The sequence below is a fragment of the Leiobunum rupestre genome, chromosome 5 (genome assembly GCF_980474605.1).
Source record: "Leiobunum rupestre chromosome 5, qqLeiRupe1.1.hap1, whole genome shotgun sequence".
Classification (NCBI taxonomy): domain Eukaryota; kingdom Metazoa; phylum Arthropoda; class Arachnida; order Opiliones; family Sclerosomatidae; genus Leiobunum; species Leiobunum rupestre.
The window spans coordinates 22,389,826-22,411,842 of record NC_143388.1 but is presented as its reverse complement, the minus strand read 5'-3'; the positions used below and the strand labels follow the sequence as shown (position 1 = coordinate 22,411,842).

General features: G+C 37.2%; 1 protein-coding gene across 1 annotated transcript in view; it reads right to left on the bottom strand.

The window, feature by feature from the left end:
• The window catches only part of jef (major facilitator superfamily domain-containing protein 6 jef), a 45,000-nt gene extending 33,094 nt beyond the window's left edge, over positions 1-11,906 (bottom strand). Inside the window, exons 1-2 of the mRNA XM_090175739.1 lie at positions 11,701-11,906; positions 1,704-3,262 (exon numbers count right to left, since the gene is read on the bottom strand). Coding sequence (XP_090031865.1) covers positions 1,704-3,062 — 1,359 coding nt within the window. The 5' untranslated portion in view covers positions 3,063-3,262; positions 11,701-11,906. The remainder of the gene's footprint in view (positions 1-1,703; positions 3,263-11,700) is intronic.
• Between the last annotated feature and the right edge of the window lie 10,111 nt (positions 11,907-22,017).

Genomic DNA, 22,017 nt, shown 5'->3' with positions numbered 1-22,017 from the left:
TAATAAAACCCTCATATTTAATTAATAAAGCGATATATAAAAGAGCATATAACACGTAAGAGACAGCTAGCAGAATACCCATATTTTCTGGATACGCTACGTAATAGTGCCATCTATCGGTGTTAAAGAATTAGTATTTGAAAAATATTTTCTGGATGCACTACGTAATAGTGCCATCTATCGGTGTTCAAAATTAGTATTTTGCTTTTGGTGGAAAGATGGCGCTATAACGTAGCGCATCCAGAAAGACTTTTGGATCAACACTATTTCATATATCTATGGATCCTACCCTATCACGATGAATAGCACGAGGCAGCAGCAAATGTGGCGCCATCCCTATATTCATTGTAAATTAACAAAGCTTGGAGGATCTAAGAAACTGTCATACGCTAAATATTAACTCAGCTACGGATCTAGAGATGGTGGTAGTGCAATTACAACATTTCGTCTGCTATTTCAAGAGTGTGCGATAGCTGGTTGCTTGAACTAATTATAACCAAGAAGGCATATAAGTAAATAAGAACTTTGTAGGATAACATTGTCTCCTGCTGCCATGATGTTATACTTCTCAGAATGAAAACCCCCTAAAACATCTGTCTGTAGCGCCATCTGATTGAAGTTTCAGAAATTGGAGAATAATTTTTTAATTTGAATTTATAATTATAAAATATATTGATAATAACAATAAATAATAATAAATTAAATGTATATACTCCATTTTCCACGACTATATATCTAAATGTAGGTTCAGAGGTATAACTTTATGGTACCAGCATTTAATATTTTCTTAGTTCTTAGTTACTTCTACGCGTTTTTGTTATATATGGCGGATTAATTAGCGCTTTCCCATCGCAGCAAGAGGAGCCGGGTTCGATCCCAACTTGTGGCACTGGGCGAAAACTCAGAACTACTCTTTCTGCGTAGAGTTTGCAAGTTCTCTCCCCACTTGTCAAAGGGGTTTCCTCTTTCCATAAAAACTAATAGAGGTTAACGGTAATAGTTAGTGTAGGGAGCTATTGGATAGCGTGGCATAAAGGACTACGCGTTGTAAACCGGAAACCTGTCTAAAGCGAGGTTTAAAGGCATTATAAGTCACTAGATGACTTGGGCCTAAGATGGTGCCTTGGGTATTAGTCTAGCTGATTACTATAAAACGGGAACGTTTCGGCTTCACTGAAATGTAAAATACATATTTTCCGATCCCTTTCTAAACTATAAAATGTGTAACTCACTCTGCGCATGTGCGAGGGTAGCGCAGAAAACGGGCATGTTAAAAAATAAGGTTAGAGTCTACCGTTTTTAAACATTACCACTCCTCGTACAACTTTTCCCTCGCGCAGTCGTTGATGTGCCTATCGTTCCTATCTACTAAGAAAGGTTATCGCACTTGCTAAATAAATGCAGTCAGTGGCGTAGGAACGGGTTGGTACAGATATACAATGTACCCCCATTAAAATTGGAAAAGGCACCAAATTGGTCAATAAGGGGCGCTAAATGCATGTTGAAGAGGAGATTGTCAAATGAAATATCCAAGCTGTACCGCCCTTGATCCAAATCGTTCCTACGCGCCTGACTGCAGTGTCAGCGAAACGTCCCTGTATTCATTTATTCAAGCAGATTGAATTTGTAACATATCTTTAGCAACCATTATTTCTCGAATATTATAAAAACAACCATTAGCAATAAATGTGCGAGTGTTTTACCTTCGGAGCTTGGTCCGGAATGGGTTCGTGTCCTCCGAGAGTAGCGGTGACGGTGCCGTGCTGTTGCCCGTCGTAGGAGGTCATAATCCCCGAATTGGGTGCTGGTTGATGAACGATTTGCGGTCCATTGTCCACGTGCTTCATGGGAATCCCATCGTCACCGAGATCGTAATCGAACCTAAACTGGGTCGACGCTATCAACGCGCATCCCATCAACACCGAAAAGGTGGCGAAGCAGATGGTGTAGTTGCGTTCGCGATCGTGAGGTCCGCAAGGGTGCTGCGGGAAAGAGGTCGAATGGTCCAAAGCGATGCCGACGAAGAACATGGCCAGCCCCCAGCCGAGGGACCCGAACATTCGTTGCTTCCCGTAATTGTCTATATTGTCCCCGAGGTAAGTCAGAGTCACCGAATCGGCCAAAGTGATGGCCGGCGCGCTGAAGAACTCCCCGAGCAATACCAGGAGTAATAGCAAGAAGAAAACCTCTTGGACATCGTCCCACTTGTAAACCATGGAACTGAAGGGTGGCGACACGTAAGTGGTGTGCTCGTCTTGCTTGTAATTCAGAGTGTAATCCACCGAATTGGGCGACTTACCGACGACGTACGTCGAAGGCAGTTTATGGCCTTCTTCGCGTTTGTTTTTGGGCAAGGACGAAGCTTGGAACGGAGTCTTGGAAGAGGTTTCGTAAGGGTCGACGAAATCGGGCCATTTATCGTCGGTGAAATTGTACTCCTGGACCTGGTCCTGGTCGTACAGGTCCTGTTGGTGTATCGGTTTCACCTCGATGACGCTCCTCTTGTCTCTGTCGGCGTTGGGTTCGTACAGGACGTGGTGCGTCTTGTTGAAGAGAACGCAGGAAGAGGCTGGCGGCTGGACGAACGCCAAGGACATGGTGAAGATGATCCAGGAGAACAGGGAGCAGATCAACATGATCTTTCCTTTGCGGAAACGGTCGGCGAGACTGCCCCACAGCGGAGCACTCAGGAACTCGACGAACGGGCGGAATCCGATCAACATGCCACTCTGGGTGGGGTTCATTCCCAGCTGCTTGAAGTAGACGGCCAAGAGGGGAAACAAGGAACCGAACGCGGAAAAGAAGAAGAAATAAAAAGTCTTCGACACTAACAAGTCTTGGTTGAACGAGGTACACAGACTGTCTATTACGTCCCGTTTCGAATACCGTTGTCCGGCTTGTCTGGGCGGGTTGGGGAACCCGGTGGGTTGGTTGATGCCCCCTCCGCCAGGTTGTTGCTGTTGCTGTTGGTTCTGTTGGGGGACGCTGAACGCCTGTTGCTGGCCACCACCGCCGTAGTTGTTACCAGGGTCTTCTTCCACCAAACTCCTCATGTCGACCATTGTTTTGAGTAAGTTCTCCTTTGATGTTTGATCTACTTCTTATCTCACTTAAGATAAGCGTGGCGTTGATAAACACGTATTTAACACCCTCTAGCTGTTAGCTGGAAATTATCTGTAACATTTCGTTTTGGGCGACGTATTCTTTTGATTTCGTTGGAACTGGTCATGGCTCTCTGGAAAGTCAACATCGAGAACAGCTCCTGCAAAACATAAAAAATACTGTTACGAAATCGCTTCAATATATTCCACATCAAAGAACACTTTGGAGTGACCGCTACTGCGACTAGATTGAAGACACGGCCACACTAATCCTCAAAACCCAGTTTAAGTCGGTTTGAATGACAGATTGGGCCAAAGATATTTTTTTCAAAGCGGTAGTGTGACCGTAGCTAAATACGCAACTCGATTTTCCCATCCTGACCAAACTGAAAATCAAGAATGCCTGGGAGCACGTGTATTGAGTTACTTCCGCTTAAAAATAACCCAAAAAATGCTTTAACTCTAGCTCGTAGAGATTCCAATTAATTTTAAGGCTGGTTATAAAAATCACATCGTAACTTAATAAAGTTATTTTTCGATCCAAACGGAAAATATCAAAATTCAATTTGACAGAGAGAGAGAGAGAAAGAGGGAGAGAGAGAGAGAGAGAGAGAGAGAGAGAGAGAGAGAGAGAGAGAGTCGAGCAAAATTTAATTTTCCACCTGCGAGCTGGCTCTCCAGGCGACACCCTTCTACCTGTTCCACCCGCATCCCAATCTACCGCTACCTGGAGTCCTGGACAGACGGAAATAGAAATGATATTTTCCTAGTAGACAGCCGCTTGGAAATGCTATTTTACCAATAACCATGGTAACCGTAGACTTATCGCTTTAATGGGCACTTTTTCAGATTCGTGTTTTATATTAGAATCGGGAAGGGATGGAAAACGAAAAATCGAATGGAATTGGAATGGAAATTTCAAATACAATCTGACCTGTGCATTCGTAGGAAATCACGTCACAAAATTTAACTCAATTATCGAACGCTGGTTGGGCCTTTTTACCTCGGTAATGATTGGGAATGTGAAACCTATGTCAAATGGAATTTGGGGTGGTTGGTATAACGGAATGGTAATATTTTAACGGTAATGGTAGATAACTATTCTCCACAAAGTACTTCAACGGTTGATTTCCCAGAAAGAACTTTGTTTAACGGTTGATTTCCCGTAGTTTTCTGAGAGATTTTGCTTTAAGCAACTTGATTTATAATATGGAAATACCTTTGTAACTTTAAAGGATTTTAATACTAGAACCCTTCGAGTTACCCTGGCTCATCTAAAATCTTTTACAAACTTCAAACTTTTAATTCTAGAGCATTTCGATTAAATTATATTATATGCAGTCTTAAAACTAATATATATCTCAGGTTTAAATTAACGCTCTGTTACGCGGAGCTCATAATAAATCACGCGCCAAAATCACGCCACAGCAATCGGAAGTTCTAACGACCTTTCGGGGAAAGTAAGATACAGGCTGCGACGGAGAGCTGGTAGTTGCTTTCACAAATTATAGGGGCGTTCAACGAAATGACAAAGCAGCTGATATTTTTGGGTAAAGACTTTATCAAAAATGTATTAATTTCTAATTAGGAAAAATTACTATTTTGAAACTATTTTTAGCGTTACCCACAATCACCCTCACTCTTTACTCCTATATAAATTCAAAACAGCCCAGTATTACCTAAATCTTACGTCTTACTTCCATGACCATTTTTGTAAAATAAACTAATGGTTTGCGGTAAAATATTGCAAAATATTTAATATATATTTTAATAAATCTTTTACCTGACTTTCCCCTGACCTTTTGGAAACATTTTCAAATTCCCTGACTTTCCCCTGACGTTTTGGAACCATTTTCAAATTCCCTGACTTTTCCAGATTTTCCAAGTCTTGTTCGAACCCTGTATTTTGCATATAGCTAAGATGAACTATCTTATAGGATATCTTTCAAAATATATGAATATTCTGAATGAAATAATAACGCAACATTGAGATATCGTTACCTACATATTTGAAATCTGGGAAAAATCCATAACCTCTGTATACTCAAAAGTAAAGACGCCCAGGGCCGGCGCTAGGATTTTCCGGCCCTAGGTAAGCGTTCTCAGGCCCATGCCCACCCCCTTCCACAAATATTTTTACTGCAAAATATGGTTTTTTGGAAATAGTAAAAAAATTTCAGTTAGGCACCCCTTTCGGAGGCCCGGGCCCGGGGTACTTTTGTCCCGCTTACCCCCCCCCCCTAACGCCGGCCCTGACGACCCCGAATGCGGACTAGGGCCCCCGGTTAAATATAAGTTCGGGCCCCAAAAGAGAGCCGTTACTACTGGAGAAAACCTACAAAAGTACTTGGGGTACTTAACAATTTTAACTTAAACTTTAAGTTAAAACAAATATAACTCGTATCATTTATTCGAATATTCATGACCGTCTGTTTAAAACATTTATAGAAAAGTTACGTACTTTTATTATACTAATCTCGAACTATTACTTCTGCAAGCGCGACGTATAGATGGCGCTAGCATAGCAAACCGTGTATATTAACTTCACCCTGAGCACCGTCGTACTGCGGTTAGAGCACTTCTACAGGGGCCTCCGTGTAAATAGGTTCGAAATCACGGCCAAAATTATTGGGTTTCTTTTGATCAATCTGTAGTTCTGCACCATGTATTGTAATTTGATAAATACATTACATATACAATGACAATTCACTCCTGCCAATGACATATTGTTACAATATAGAACCACTAGTTTAATACACCTACATAATGATTAATGAAAGGCTGTTAGAATTTTCAACAAGGTTAACAAACTAATCCATAACTTACGTTTGACTCCCTTGTCGAAAAAGGGGACAGTTATAATGAATATGACTCTGAGTTATCTAAAATGAAATTGGGTCGCTGAATATTTTTTTAATTACCGAAACTTTGCGGAGGGAGCCAGTTGATAGCAATATAGTTATATTTTTTTAATAGTAAATCTAAGTGTGTTTATAAAATTTAACCGAAGAGATTAATCGCTACCGGGGTGGAAAAAAACAGTATTTTTTCAAACCAAATTAACCGGTATTTAGATCAAGCCGGGTTCCTTTCGATTAAACCAGGGTTTTTTTTAAAACACTGGTTTATATTACTTTTAATCCAATTTTTCACTTGTGTTTATTTTTTTTAACTGTACTTACTGTTTTTTATTAACTAAAATTTAATTTGAGTTAAAAAAATTAAGCATCAAAATTTTTTCAGGATTATAAGGAAATTATTTTCTGGGAATATACCTGACTCTCTTTAACATTTTTGTTCAAGACTTTAAACAAACACACAAGTTTAGCGACTTTCTCTGTGCCTAGTCGATTATTATTAGCCAGTAATCAACTATAGAACAGCAGTATAAAAATGTTTAGTTGAACTCTTATTTTCGGTTTCGAATATTACAAAAGTCTCGACAGAAACGAAGTTTTAGTTTTAGTTTTGATAATGTACAAATATTTTGGCCAGAAGACGTTTTTGTTTCGTAGTGTTTTGGTAAGAAAATGTACACATAATTTGGGATAATCATAGTGAAGTTAAAAACACCAAAGGATTAAAAAACCACTTGTTTTAAATTATGGTTTAAGCCTTGGTTTAAACTAGTGGGTTAACTCAGACAACCTTGTCGCTACCCTTAATATTGTTAAAATAAGTGAATAAAAGGATTCCTGCTATTTATATCTTTAGCAAACGAACTCAGTACATTTAAGATATATAATAGGAATAGCAACTAAAGCTTTAGCTTTGACAAGGCTCTAAATGTATCTCGAACGTTCTATAGATAAGCACTTGCGCAGGCTACTTCCGGTTAATATATATAGACCAAGCTTAAGTCGTAACATTAGCGGAAGGTCTTAAGTACCTGGAGACGATATATCGACCCAGTTGCTATGTTCACTATATAAAATAAGATAGTGCCAAAATAGGGTCAATAACACCAAAAAAATAGTTTTTTCTTTAAAACAAAATGTCAAAAACAAATACCAATATATTTGACTAAAGTAGCCCAAAATCTGGCCACTTAACTACGAGCTTAACTAATATATTTGACTAAAGTAGCCCCAAATCTGGCCACTTGGCCAATATATTTGACTAAAGTAGCCCAAAACCTGGCAACTTAATTAATATATTTAACTAAATTAGCCCAAAACCTGGCAAATTGACCAATATATTTGACTAAAGTAGCCCAAAATCTGGCAACTTAATTAATATATTTGACTAAAGTATCCCAAAACCTGGCAGCTTCGCCAATATATTTGACTAAAGTAGCCCACAACCTGCCAACTTAATTAATATATTTGACAATAGTAGTCCAAAATCTGGCAATTCAGCCAATATATTTGAATAAAATATCCCACAATCTGGCAACTTGACTAAAATATTTGAGTAAAATAGCTCAAAATCTTTCAATTTGACCAATATATTTGAATAAAATAGTTCACAATCTGGCAACTTGGCCAATACATGTATATTAGATTACAATAGCCCAAATAATCTGAAATACGTGTTGATGAAATTTTTTGGGATTTAAAAAAATATTTACGACTATTGGTCATATTTGTCACGAAAGCTATTATTATTATGTTGGTATTTACCACTACTTGCCACATTATTGGACGCTTCGGAACCCTGCCAATAACATTAGAAGTATAGCAAGATAGCTACGTATTATATACTTTGGATAAAACGTATCTATTATGCTATTGACGCGCGAACTAAGGAGATCTATAGTCCATTTATCTCCGGAATGAAACTGGAAGAAAAGTTGAAAAGATCTCGCTCTATACGCTTTTTACGGATGAAATGTGTTATATAGCAATTGATTGCAGAAACGGTACGCGACGAACGAAAAAAGGAAACGGCGATCAGAACGCCGCGCTGTGGCTGACGAAGCAACCATAAACCGACCCAATCTTCGCGCCTTTATATTGTATTTGCTGGAACGAAAGAGGGCTTCGGAAACATATATCTCAGGAATCGGAGGGAAAACATCAATTGAACCGTTAACAAGTTCACAAAGGGCGTGATATAGTGCGGCGCTTAAGTCGCCATCTACATTCGTCAAACATTTTACGAGAAATCACAGTAATAATATTTTAATATGAATTTATCATTAATTTAATTTTAATTTGATATTAATTTAATTCTTAATTTTAATTTAGTATTAATTTCATTCTTCATTGCAATTTAATATTAACTTAATTCTAAACTACATTTTTAATTTAACCTCCAGCTCCACTAGATAAAAGCACTCAATATTTCAGTTGGCAGATATCTAATTTAGGCCAAAACAAATTTATGAAATTTGTGCCTTTATCTAATATAAGTCTGACGACATCTAAGTTGCGCCGAGGTAAAAAAGCGATTCAATTACTTTTCAAAGGTTAAATAATATTTCGATAATTTTTGTTTTTTACCCTTATTATAAGTCAACTAAATTGGTTTTTAGGATTTTAAGTTACCACTACTTCGTAAATTTCACACCGTCACATATTAGTTCTTTTAAGCAAGTAAAACGAAAACACGCAAAGAATTATGGGATTGACGATACTATTGACGTCAACAATCACGTTGCTATAACGTCATCGTAACAATTTTTAATAATAATAATAATAATAATAATAATTTTATTTGACATAGCACCTTTTGTATTTACATTTTCTTAAAGGGCCAAGTCTAAAAAGACTTTTAGGCCACAACTCATGACGGAGTATATTTAGCAAAGTATTAAATTTTGAAAAATGATTGCTTCTTAGGTGAAAAATAGTGGATTTAGATTATTAGAGGAAGTACACAATTTTTAAGTTTGTAGAATAGTTTTTGGGAGGTTATACAATTGTTATTATTTTAGACGTTTTGATAATTTTTTGGTAATTTAATCTAACTATTCGTTTCGTTAAAGTTTATAATTAAGTTTGGATCGGCACCTGATAATCTGTTTATAAGCTGCGTATTTATCTCGCTAGAGGCGCTTCGGTTTTTTGGCTATGACGTCAATCTACATAACTCCACATATAGCTACCAGTAATTATTTCAACTAACTGACTCGTCTATGGAACGGAATCAGAGACAAATTTTAAAGATAAGTGTAATTTTCACATTGTAAATCGATAGGCGGAGTAATACACGAGGTAAATGTTCAGCCGTGATGCGGTGTACGCTTCCGCGCTTTGAAAGGGAAATAAGTTCGCATTGAAAACCGCTTCAAACTTGTGAAGGTACATGTTTCATTTCCGTGTCGTAGACGGATTCTTTTCTCTTACGAGATTACATGACAAACTTCTTAAATAATTCATCATACACTCAAAAGATTAAGGCACAGCCTCTTTAGACATGACAATACAAAAAAAAGGACATTCTTGTCGTCGAGTTATCCACCTAGTTTTAAAAATAGACAGTTCTACTAAACAAGTTGCTTAAACTGGGCCGAATATAGTACGGCGCTTAAGCCGCCATCTACATTTAAGAAATAGCATTTCGTGAGAAAAGCAGATAAATAATATTTGAATATTAATTTGGTTCATTCGCTAATTTAACTCTTAACTTCACTAAATCTTAATTAATTTAATTCTAAATTTAACTTAATATTAATTAATTTAATTCTAAATTTAACTTAATATTAATTTACTTCTCAATTTAACTTAATATTAATTTACTTCTTAATTTCACTTAATATTAATTTACTTCTTAATTTAACTTAATATTAATTTACTTCTTAATTTAACTTAATATTAATTTACTTCTTAATTTAACTTAATATTAATTTACTTCTCAATTTAACTTAATATTAATTTACTTCTTAATTTCACTTAATATTAATTTACTTCTCAATTTAACTTAATATTAATTTACTTCTTAATTTAACTTAATATTAATTTACTTCTCAATTTAACTTAATATTAATTTACTTCTTAATTTAACTTAATATTAATTTACTTCTCAATTTAACTTAATATTAATTTACTTCTTAATTTAACTTAATATTAATTTACTTCTTAATTTAACTTAATATTAATTTACTTCTTAATTTAACTTAATATTAATTTACTTCTCAATTTAACTTAATATTAATTTACTTCTTAATTTAATTTAATATTAATTTACTTCTTAATGTAACTTAATATTAATTTAATTTATTTCTTAATTTAACTTAGTATTAAATTATTTCTGAATTGAACTTAGTATTAAAATATTTCTTAATTTAACTTGGGATTAAATTATTTCTTAATTTAACTTAGGATTAAATTATTTCTTAATTTAACTTAATAGTAATTTAACTCGAAAATGACGCCTTTAGTTCAGTCTTCGGTCTTACTAGATAGAGGGCTCTCAATTCCTAGAACCGACAGCGACGAAGAACTCTATATACTCTTCCTCTAGGCTCTACACCTTGAGAGTCAGTTTGAGGCTATCCACAGACTTCTCTACCTTTGACAATAGTGTCAATCCACAGACTTCTCTACCTTTGACAATAGTGTCAATCCACAGACTTCTCTACCTTTGACAATAGTGTCAATCCACAGACTTCTCTACCTTTGACAATAGTGTCAACCGCAACGAAATCTTTGCAATTCTTCCCTTTACCAGAGTATAATTCCGGTGTCATCTCAGCGGCGCCGAACTAAAAGGGGACTGTTTTGCTGCTGGTTCCGCTTTATCGACCGGCTTGAACGCTCATGAATACTAATGAGGACAGCACCAGGATATTATCCAGAGAAGCTCCGGAGAAAAGCACGTTACTGAGGCTAGCGCTATCTAGCTGGAGCCTCATCCGAGGACATGTTCATCCCGACGATTATACTCCCAATATCTAATTCTAAAGGGACGGTGTAGGTGGCGCTGCTTAGCGCGCTGAACCAGAAAAAATATCCCCATATAAAACGATGGATGACTCAATTTGGGGTATAGAAAATTCTTCCAAATTAATTTATACGTTAGCGACTCGTTTTAAATCAAATCCAATACAGCCGGGAATAAATTAGCCGGATTATCTTGTACAATAATTTTAAGAAATAACGAACAATAAACTTTTCAACCGTCATAAACTTAAAAACGTAAATTACGTCTTCACAATGTTTTAGAAAAATAGTGAGTTTAGCACTGCAAAACACGAATAACGAAACGTTCAGTAAAATATAGTAGCTAGTTAATGAAAATTAATATATTGAAGCAAATATTCGAACTACAAATTTACTTAATTGCCAATGAACTTACTCTTCAGTGGTGTAGCCGGATATTTTACTAGGGGGCGGTTCATACTATGTAAAATTTCGGAGAGGATCAAGAAGGGTTTAAAATTTAGAACGCCCAAAGGGGGAGGGTTTTAACACGGAAAACCCCCTGCCTATGCCACTGAGTTAGTACATTTTTACTTTTAATTAAATAATTAAAATCTATCAAAAAGTAGATCAAAATACTACTAAATAATTTGATTTTGGCTATAAAATAAGGAAATTTAGTCCCACGTTATGCTATCCGAAAATTCGAAGTAATGCGGGGAAGCCCACTGGACTATCATGTAATGCCAAAATTGGTCGGTAAATAAATGAGGCAATTAAAAAGATTTGATTACCTGATATCGGCGAAAGCGTTGTCAATAGCTCCGGAAACAATTGAGATTCGTGACGGAGATTTTTTCCGGAGTTTCCGGCTGAAAGCGACGGCTGAGATGAATTTAGCGTGGCCGGACTATTCGAAACGCAAAATCCTCTACTGTAAAAACGAGAAAGACGATCAATAACTTTTCCATCGAGCTAGGCCTATTTTAGCTCTCTCACAGCGACACCAACGGCCAATAGACGGAGAGAGAGACTACCTTCACCTTAAAGCACCCTTTCCTCCTCCTTCTTATCACTCGCTTTGCGCGTGTCCGTCTCTAAATCGAAAGTTAACACTGCAGTGGCGACATCTATGAGAACGTCCTCTAACTATTAAGGGAAGGAAAAATATATTTATTATAAATATATATATTATATAGTAATTATAAATATATATTATATATTAATTAAAAATATATATTATATATTAATTATAAATATATATTATATATTTATTATATATATATATATTATATATATATTATATATTTATTATATATATATATATTATATATTTATTATATATATATTATATTTATTTATAATAAATATATTGTATATTTTTTATTGATTATTTTTTTTATTCAAATTGTTATTAACGTTTCTAGTGACCTCCAGTGGTCGTTGGAGAATATTCGGTTTTGCAATTCCGCTTTATTTTTAGAATTAATATTTTTGCTCCTCTCTTTTCGTTTTATTTTGAGAAGTGAAATTGTCTGTGCTCTCTTTTCGCTTTCTTTTTAAAATTAATATTTTTGCTCCTCTCTTTTCGCTTTATTTTGAGAAGTGAAATTTTCAGTCCTCTCTTTACGCTTTATTTAAAGAAGTAATATTTTTGCTCCTCTTTTCGCTTTTTTAGAGAAGTGAAATTTTCAGTCCTCTCTCTTCGCTTTATTTTTAGAATTAATATTTTTGCTCCTCTCTTTTCGTTTTATATTGAGTAGTGAAATTATCAGTCCTCTCTTTACGCTTTATTTATAGAAGTAATATTTTTGCTCCTCTCTTTTCGCTTTATTTAGAGAAGTGAAATTTTCAGTCCTCTCTTTTCGCTTTATTTTTAGAATTAATATTTTTGCAGTTCTCTTTTCGCTTTATTTTGAGAAGTGAAATTATCTGTCCTCTCTTTTCGCTTTATTTTTAGAATTGATATTTCTGTTCCTCTCTTTTCGCTTCATTTTTAGAATTAATATTTCTGTTCCTCTCTTTTCTCTTTATTTTTAGAATTATTATTTTTGCTCCACTTTTTTGGTTTGTTTGGAGATGTGAAATTTTCGCTTCTCTCTACGAAAAATCGACCCTAGATCCGCCGAATAAATCTCGTAAAGAAAATAAAATGTCTATCATCACGGCACAATACCTAGTGCTCGGCATTCGATTAATTTTTATCCAGGAATAAAATAAGCTCGGCGATATTTAAATAATATTTATTTAAATAACCAATAGTTGAATAAAAATTGTAAAATGTTTAAATAATCGAAAGCGAATAAGCCTATTATTTCAATAAAACAAACAATTATTTAAAAAATACCACTTTTATTCAAATAAATGCTTGGTTGCGTAAAAAACATAATGAAATAAGTTAAAATGATATTCTTTTTACCAACGTTTTTTAAATAAATCGGAAAATTTGTGGATAATGAATAAACAATTCCGAGCACTAACAATACCACAACAATCATGGTTTGTACTAATATCTTTTAAATGACAGTGAAGACTTATTATAAACCAAGTGTTTTAAACATATTTTTAGTTTTAAAGCAATGAGTCACCTGTTGTTTCTGAAACACTTGATTCCAAAATTAACCTTTTCTGTCTATAAAGAGCTCATAAACTGGAAGATCAAAGGGGACGATAGTCCCCAAAACAAAGTCGGGGTAGATAACTATTTTCCCGAGACACCATGGCCGATTTGACACCCTTGTAGGTTTCTATCCACTTATGGTAGAGCACTAAAAGTTTGAACAACAACGTCGGGAGTGACGTGAACATTTTATACGTTTGTACTTTGGAGTCGAATATTTACCAACTTGAATTATTTTCTCTCGAGCCTACGTGACACGTCGTAAATTTCGTAATTCATTTATAGTGTTTAAATAACAAGTTGGCAAGCTTGCCAAAATATACCTCTCCTCGGAAGAGTTTATAATTTTTAGTGAAGCGTAACTGTATCCGTGGTTCTGCGGTAGAACGCTCACCTATCGTTCAAGAGGGCTCGGGTTCGAATCCCGGCCGATTAAGAAATTATACTTCACCCAATGACAAAAAGAGGGCGCTTTTGGAAAACCTTTTCCCTGATTCTAAGAAACTGTGTACGCAGTGATTACCCTTTGCCCCGAAAATGCGAACGCGTTCGCAGGCCTGACAGACCCACAGACAGACAGACAGACAGACACGGTGATTGTATAATACTGATAATTATATTTTTCCAACTCAACAAATCGAGATAGAGTTATGACCACTTATTAATTATCCAGCAGCATACTGGTTAAAAGCGTAAATACTTGTTCAAATTGAAATACACCCAGTCCTTTTATAATTGAGACGAATTTGGCGAAATTAATAAGTGCGAGTCTACAAAAAGAGAAATTTTCGATACACCCGGGCACACGAAGCAACAAATAATTGTATTTCGACAACACAAACACCCATACATAACACATGTTTTAGAATTGTTCAAACGACTTTTTTAATTCTTCGTGTACCCTGGGTTAGCGAAAGGTGTGCTATTTTTTAATATTTTACTTTCCTCCATACTCGTGGGATCATTCATGGATTCTTAAAAACAAAACCAAAATGAGCAAGGGTCTGCTTTCAGCATTACCCGGCTGGTTCACAAGGGCGTATTTAAGGGGGGGGGGGGGTTGGGGGGTTCAACCCCCCCCCCCCCCGAAATGCTGATGACCAGGGGTAGGTGCTTAATAAAAATCAGTGAAACTTCTGTCAGCTGGAAATTTTCCCTCAAAACCCCCCTGAAATAAAATCCTGGATACGCCCTTGCTGGTTCATCTTCTGATGTTACCCATCCCTCAAAAACGTCGTATCGCAATACACGCTACAAGGCTTGCTAAAAAGGAGGTTCAGTCATCCTTGGGTGACAAAGAAACCCCTTCACATAAGAGGCTGAGGTCGGAGGAATCCAATCCCTCACCTGGGTCTTACCAATCTGCAACCAAAAATGCCAAGGAGCGCAGTGTTGCCAAGGTTCGAAAGTTGAAATTCCCATTGCTGGATAGTAAATTTCCCACAAACTCCCACACCCCTATTTAGCCCCACCCCCAACGAAAACTCAACGGAAAACATGCCATAATTTCCAAAAAAAATTAAAAATTTACTTTTTAAAATTAAATTTTATTGAAATACAATGTTTAAATATTTTGGTTGTTAGGCCTATGCATTGATTGATTGTAGGTAGTCTTAGGAGGCACCTCCTTTATATTATTTATAAAACCCAAGATTCACGAAAATACACTGCTCTAGATAATTTCGGGCTTTCTATTGATAGTCAAATTTAAAAAAACATAGGATAAATACCCGCAGACGTGAAAATTCCCACAAAATCAACGTTTTTGAAAACAAATTACCTTTTTTCCCACAGAGCAAAAAATGGACCCCTAAGATTTCCACAATATGGGAAATTTCCCACAATCTGGCAACACTGAAGGAGCGTCTGCCTCCTATGTCCTATAGCAGGGGTGCCCAAACTCGCGATCTTTGCCAAATGGTGATCTCAACCTTCAAAACGTTTCTCTCGAAAAATATGCAACATTTTGAGAAAACAATTTACTACCTAACGCCGATTAGACAAAATATTTTTTTTTCAGTCACCGCTAAATAAAACTATAGTCAGTTGCAGGCTAAGAAAGACAAAATATATAGTACAGTCGGCGCAAGGATACCTCAGACCATTTCCGGCCAGTCGACCGCGCGTAATTTAAATTTGACCACTTTACGGTCAATTTCAAATTTCGTGAGTTTCATAGTTTGTTCGCGCCATCTAGGAACCGAAATTGGAATCTATTTTTTAATTTCATGTTGTCATGAGTTTAATTACTGAATGCAGCTAAAGAAGGTTCGATAATTGAAGCTCCAAATATTTTAAATAGCCCAAGAGGTTACTATAAAAAGCATGATAAAGGTTTATTGTTAACAAGTAAAGAGAAAAATATAATTTTAAACGTCTATAGCTCATTAAGACAACGTTACCCCCCAGAAAGCGTGGTAACTATTTTAAAAGAAACTGCCGATTTAACTGGTAAGACGTAAAAATAAATTTACAAAAATAAATAATTATACATACTATTTTAAATTTAAGAATTATAGGAATGCCTTATGAAATTAAAAAATAAAGATTCCAATTTCGGTCTCTAGATGGCGCTAAAAGACGACAGAAAGATCAAATTTCGAATTTGACCGTAAAATGGCCAAATTCAAATTTCGCGCGGTGGAATGACCGGAAACGATCTGAGGCATCCTTGCGCCAATTGTACTATATATTTTGTCTTTCTTAGCCTGCAACTCACTATAGATAGCCTTTCGTTATTTTATAATAAAAGAAACCGCAGTTAAAATACCCTTTTAAGTATTAGTTTATTTTAAACTGGGTTCATTGTCAAAGTCTACAACATTTCACTACTATTAGGTTTAGTATTTTCAAACCTATTTCTATAATATCCTTTTAAGTAATATAAGAAATCCCCGTCATACACCTTTATTAAAAAACCGTTCTTATCAACGTAATTTCTTTATGTTCAATTTAGTTTTTCTTTTTCTTGTAAAAAATGTAAGATATTATGGCGATCTTGACCATGGAAATGGTGACCTTGGCCTTCAAAATGGTGATCTTTGAGATCACAAATTTGGGCACCCCTGTCCTATAGATGGTCATTGTAAAAGATGGCTTTCCGAACAACCTTATCACAGAGGAGGAAATCGGCACCGTTAAGCGTGGGATTAGGGAGAAAGTTGATGGCACACCTTCAGGTGAACCTCTTCATCTCTTCAGGAATTTCCACCCGGCCGGAGGTGCCATTACCTACCTCTGTGGGGATGCCCCAACTGGGGAGTGGTTGAGGAAGGTTTTTGACCAGAATGACTGTGTTTTGGAGGGCACGAAGCTTTTAGTGATAAAAGCCAGTGAACTACCGGTCAAGGTTGCCGAAAAATCCAGAAGTCCTTCTAAAGAGGTTGTATCTTTACAACAACAAGCACAACATGAGCCGTTGGAAAGTAGTCACCTCTGTCTGTGACAAGCACTTCATCCGCTGGATTTTCCAGATGGATGAAGAGTCGGCCGCAGTTTTAAAGGAGGCAGGATATTCTGCCTACACAGGGGTGGATAGAGGTGGAAGTCCTTAAAAATCCTAACACTCCAGCGCAGCCTGAAGTGGTGGCAGAGGACTCTGCTACTGAAATGTCGGACTTCGATCTGGCAGGAGAACTGGGTGATTTCCCCCTGGGCTCCTTGTCGGATATTTACGGTGGTGAAGAACACCTCCACCGGTAAAGATGGGTCAACCCAACCCACCGGGGCTTCAGTTGAAGGGGCCAGTGTTCTGGCTGGCGAGTAACCCAGCACCAACACCGAAAACTGTGGTTGGGTATGAAGGTGATTCATTTTAATCTGCATCACTGTAAGGCAGCCTTGCCAGTCCTCTGTCGAAGGTTTGCTGTGGAGGGACTAGTCGTGGCTCTCATACAGGAGCCTTGGATCCATAATGGAAGAATCCTGGTTCTAAAAAATGCAAGTACTGTATACTATAATTACAAGTCTGCTAAACCTAGGGCATGTATTTTGATACGAATCGGTATTCACGCTTTTCGTCTTTCATTTTACCCATCTAGGGACACTGCCACCAAAAAAATCTTATCGTCGTCAGCTGATGGAGAAGGAGAAGACGAATTAACGTTGGTTTCAGGCTATTTTCCATATGTTACCTTGTCCCCTCCATCACCGGAGGTTTGCGAATCAGTGAAAGACTAGCGAAGAAACTTCTCATTGGATGTGACGCAAATTGCTCACCATTTTGCATGGGTCAGCAGTGACTTCAACCAACGTGGTGATGACCTAATGGAATATTTGGTTAGTACTAAACTACATATTCTCAAAAAACATAATATACCAACTTTTGTTATTCGTAACCGGAGTGAGGTTATTGATATAACTTTGTGCACTGCAGAAAGTGTTTTAACCTCTGTGACACAATGGCATGTGTCTAATGAACCATCACTTTCGGATAATAGGCAAATATGTTTTTCTGTTTTGGTCAAACCTGCTCAGGTAGTTACAGAAATTCACAATCCTAGATCAACTAATTGGCCTAGGTATAGGGTCCTAAGGAAGACCTTGATCTTCATTTACGAGGATGCGCTCTAAAATCTCCTCGGTACTGGAGCTCGAAATGGCTGTTGATCACACGCAACAGTCCATAATCGACTCCTACCACCAAAACTGTCCGGCAAAATCTACCAACCAGCCAAGGTTAGTTACTTGGTGAAATTATGAGATTGGTAGACTTCACAAAACTACTCGAAAGCGTTTCAATAAAGCTAAGAGGTTGGGTGATTGGTCTGCCTATAAGCAGACCCTCACTTTAGGGGCGGGTTCACCTCCGTTGAGGCCCTAAACTTGAGAGTACAAATTAAACATTTATGTTTTCATATCTGTACCCCGATTTATTTTATGGGAGATAGTAGCCTCGTATTGCAAGATTAATTTTTATAGAGTTAAGGAAAACAAGCTAGTTCTTCAACAAATTTTTAGTATGGTCAATGGTTTTATTTGGTCCTTGTGGGCCTTTGGAAACTGTATGAAATCCCAAATTTGGAGGCCCCTTCCAGCTTACTTAGCGTGTTCGGTAATCCGGCATTGCCTCACTTCCTATCATAAGGCAATCCGTGAAGCCAAACCGCCTTCCTGGAGGGATTTTTGCAAGAGTATCTCTGATATTCCAAGCACGGCCAAACTAATGAAAATTATGGCCCATGACAATACCAAACATTTGGTTGGTAATACGTTGAAGGATGGTAGTTACTCCAGCTCTGTGAAGGAGAAACTAACGCATATAATGGAGGTTCTATTTCCAGACTCTAAAGTCTCTGATACAGATGACTCTTATGATCTTTCTCTTCGGTTCAAAAGAACTAAAAAGATAGATTGGGATGTGGCAAAACAAGTTGTCGCTCACTCCAGGTCTCTGGGCCGAATGGAATTTTACGCATCCTACTGCAGGAGGGAATTGATATTATCTGTTGGGCACATAGTGGGTTCTTGGAAGCACTCAAAGGTTATCTTTATTCCTAAACCCGGAAAAACTAGTTATCTCGAGGCAAAGGCATTTAGACTTCTCCTATTTCTGGAAAAATTTGTTGATAGACATTTTAGAGAGGAGGTTCTTAGTGTTACACCACTCTCTGACGCTCAGTATGCCTACCAAAAGGGCAAATCTACTGAGACTACTCTTCATGGAATAATTAATGGCCTTGAACGTGCAATTGAGTTTTTCTGGACATCGAGGGGCTTTTGATAAAGTTTCTAAGGCAGTCATTCTTAAGGCTGCTAAGCGTTTCAGCATCAATGATACATTGTGTCTATGGATCGAGTCTATGTTGACTGATCGGGTCGTTCTTCTTGCTTGGCGAATCGCTGCGGGTCACCACTAGCTTCACGACGTACCCCACGGCGATTTAGTCGACCCATATAATTGTCTTCGAACCAGTCGAGAAGCGGTTGTAAATCTTCGCTTATTTCTCCCGCAAGGTCATCGAAAGCCTTTTTGAGAGACTCCAATGGTACATAAGCTAGCGAAACCATTTGTCGACCTGAAAGTGCAAATTCGGGGTTTGAATTAAGCTGCATCAAACCTTGTGATAACTTCTTCCTCGTACTTTTGACCAGATGAAAAAGGCAACCGAACAATTTGGCTTCCGGAAAGATATCTCGCGTGGCATTGAGCACTGCTTGTTTATAATCGGTGGTAGATTAGGTCATAATTATCTGATGAGTTGAGACATTCGTCGCTAGGTGGCTTCTCGCTTTTTTGGCAGTAAGATATTAAGCACGGGTAAAACAAATCCACCACCCCTGTATTAATTCAGGGTCGGGCCAACGTCGACAAAAAGTGTCGAGCCGCATGGTCGGTCGACCGTTGGCCGACCCTCCTTTTTCTGGTCGAAATGTCCTAGCCGCATCGGGAGCGGCCGACGGCCGGCCGACAAATATTGTACGACTCTCAAATATTAATATTTTAGTCGAAATAGGATAGGCCGACCTTGACTGTTTGACCCTACACCGACTACCAAAAGGCACTGGACCAACTGCCTAACGGCATCGGGCCGACATCTTTTTCGATATTTTATCTTACTGAAAAATTACCACGTAAAGTCGTAAATATAGATATAGTTGGTGCAGTCCCATGAACGGGAGTGAAACAATGAACATGGACGTTTCCTCCGTAAGAGCGCATCAAACCCGTGTTTTAATGTAACGCATTTTGGGCATAATGGTTTAGTTGATAAAAGCTCACATTTAACATGTCGCATTGATGATGTATATGGGCACATTGTTATGGCCGCTGAATTCATGCGTTCAAAATGTGTTCTTGATTATCATTACCTTGACAATTGTGAAACGTATCCAAATATTCTAAACATTCCAAAGACTTCTTTTCGTAGAAACGTGGGACGGGAAATCTTTCATAAAAGTAGGATTTTCACTTTTCTTGTCAATAGTCAATTTTATTACAACCTTGTTTGTTTCCAAATTTAGTTTTAAAAGTAGCATTTCATTTGACGTAAAACTTAGCCACCCTGTTAGCGGTAGCTTAAAGTTGAGTAGAAAATTTATTTTATCAATCTTGGAACAACTATTACTATAATTGTGGGCCAATTGGTAGGATGGTAATACTAGAGTTTCATTTCCATCAAGGTGTTCTTCAATTTCAGTAGAAGTTTTTATTTCTACAGACCAGCCAATATCCAGTTCAGAAATAGGTGGTCTCACTGTGGACTTATTGAATCGCACTGACGGATTTCTTTTTATTAATCTAAATTCTTCTGCAGCTCCATAAATTGGATCTGGAAACTTTTCTGATGGTCCGTTGCCTCCTTCAAAATGCTTGGAGCAAACAAAGGTACTTGAACTGACTCGTCACGGCGATTGAGCCAAAGAAGCCACCGAATGCACTTATGATAATTTGTTATTGGTTAAGGAAAAGGTATAAAAAGTACATTTGTCATATGCTCTTTTTTGGCATAACGACTGTCACTTCTTCAGCCTTGATAAATACAGTATTTTTTTTGGCATTGTGATCCGAACTAGATATGAATTTCATCAATGCAATTTTCAACGGCTGTTGATAATTAGTTCAAGATGGCACAGGCCTAAGATATCAAGATATTTAAATTACACTAACTGACCGTTAATTTAGGATTACGATTAAAAACTAGCTGCGATTGACAACCAAAAAAGTCCTCCCAGACAATAGTCTAAGTCTACTCTATAGAAAAAAAGCAACCGTCCAATATCAGAATTTTAAATTAAAAAAAATCTCATCTGTGGATTTCGTCATGATTTCGTGCATCCCCGGCGCACGCGCAGTTTCTTTTATGCCCATGATGACCGCTAGAGTCGCCAGCGTAGCGCACCACTATTTTCCGAACAATTTCCAAAATCTACCTCTACGGTCGAAGGCTAAGAGGGGAGGGCGTCGAATGTCCAGGGTGAAAGGATCCTAAATGTTAGAAGGATATGAGGCGAGGGACGAAAAATGGCAGCGCCGTCGGTGGGTCATGCGCGATAGAGAATCCGTCTTTAGATTCCGTCAAGGACAAAACATGGAGGAAGCACCGCCAAAATTGGGAATAGAAACAAGACGTGCCACGTTTAGAGGCTCTCTTAATATCGACGGTGCTGCCGGCGTTTTGAAAACACGGGCTGGCCAGAGGGCTACCTATCCTTCTAACATATAGGATCCTTGCATGGTCTATGGTTCGATAAACCTTTCGATTTTCTCCGAACTATAATTTTAATCGCGTACTATATAGTACGCTTTTTGCGATAATTTAAATATATTTCCGATATTTGGGTGATAAATAAAAAAGTTTTAGAACGTACCTTTTTGTTAATCTAAGAATGGAAATAAATATAATACATAAATTTATATATTGGTTTATTATAATATCCCAATATATAAATTTAAAATTCGCGACAAAACATGTGAGTTACTTTTTCATTTCAGAATAGTTTTGAACAAAGATCAATAAATTTATAACAACATGTACATGCCACGTAAGGT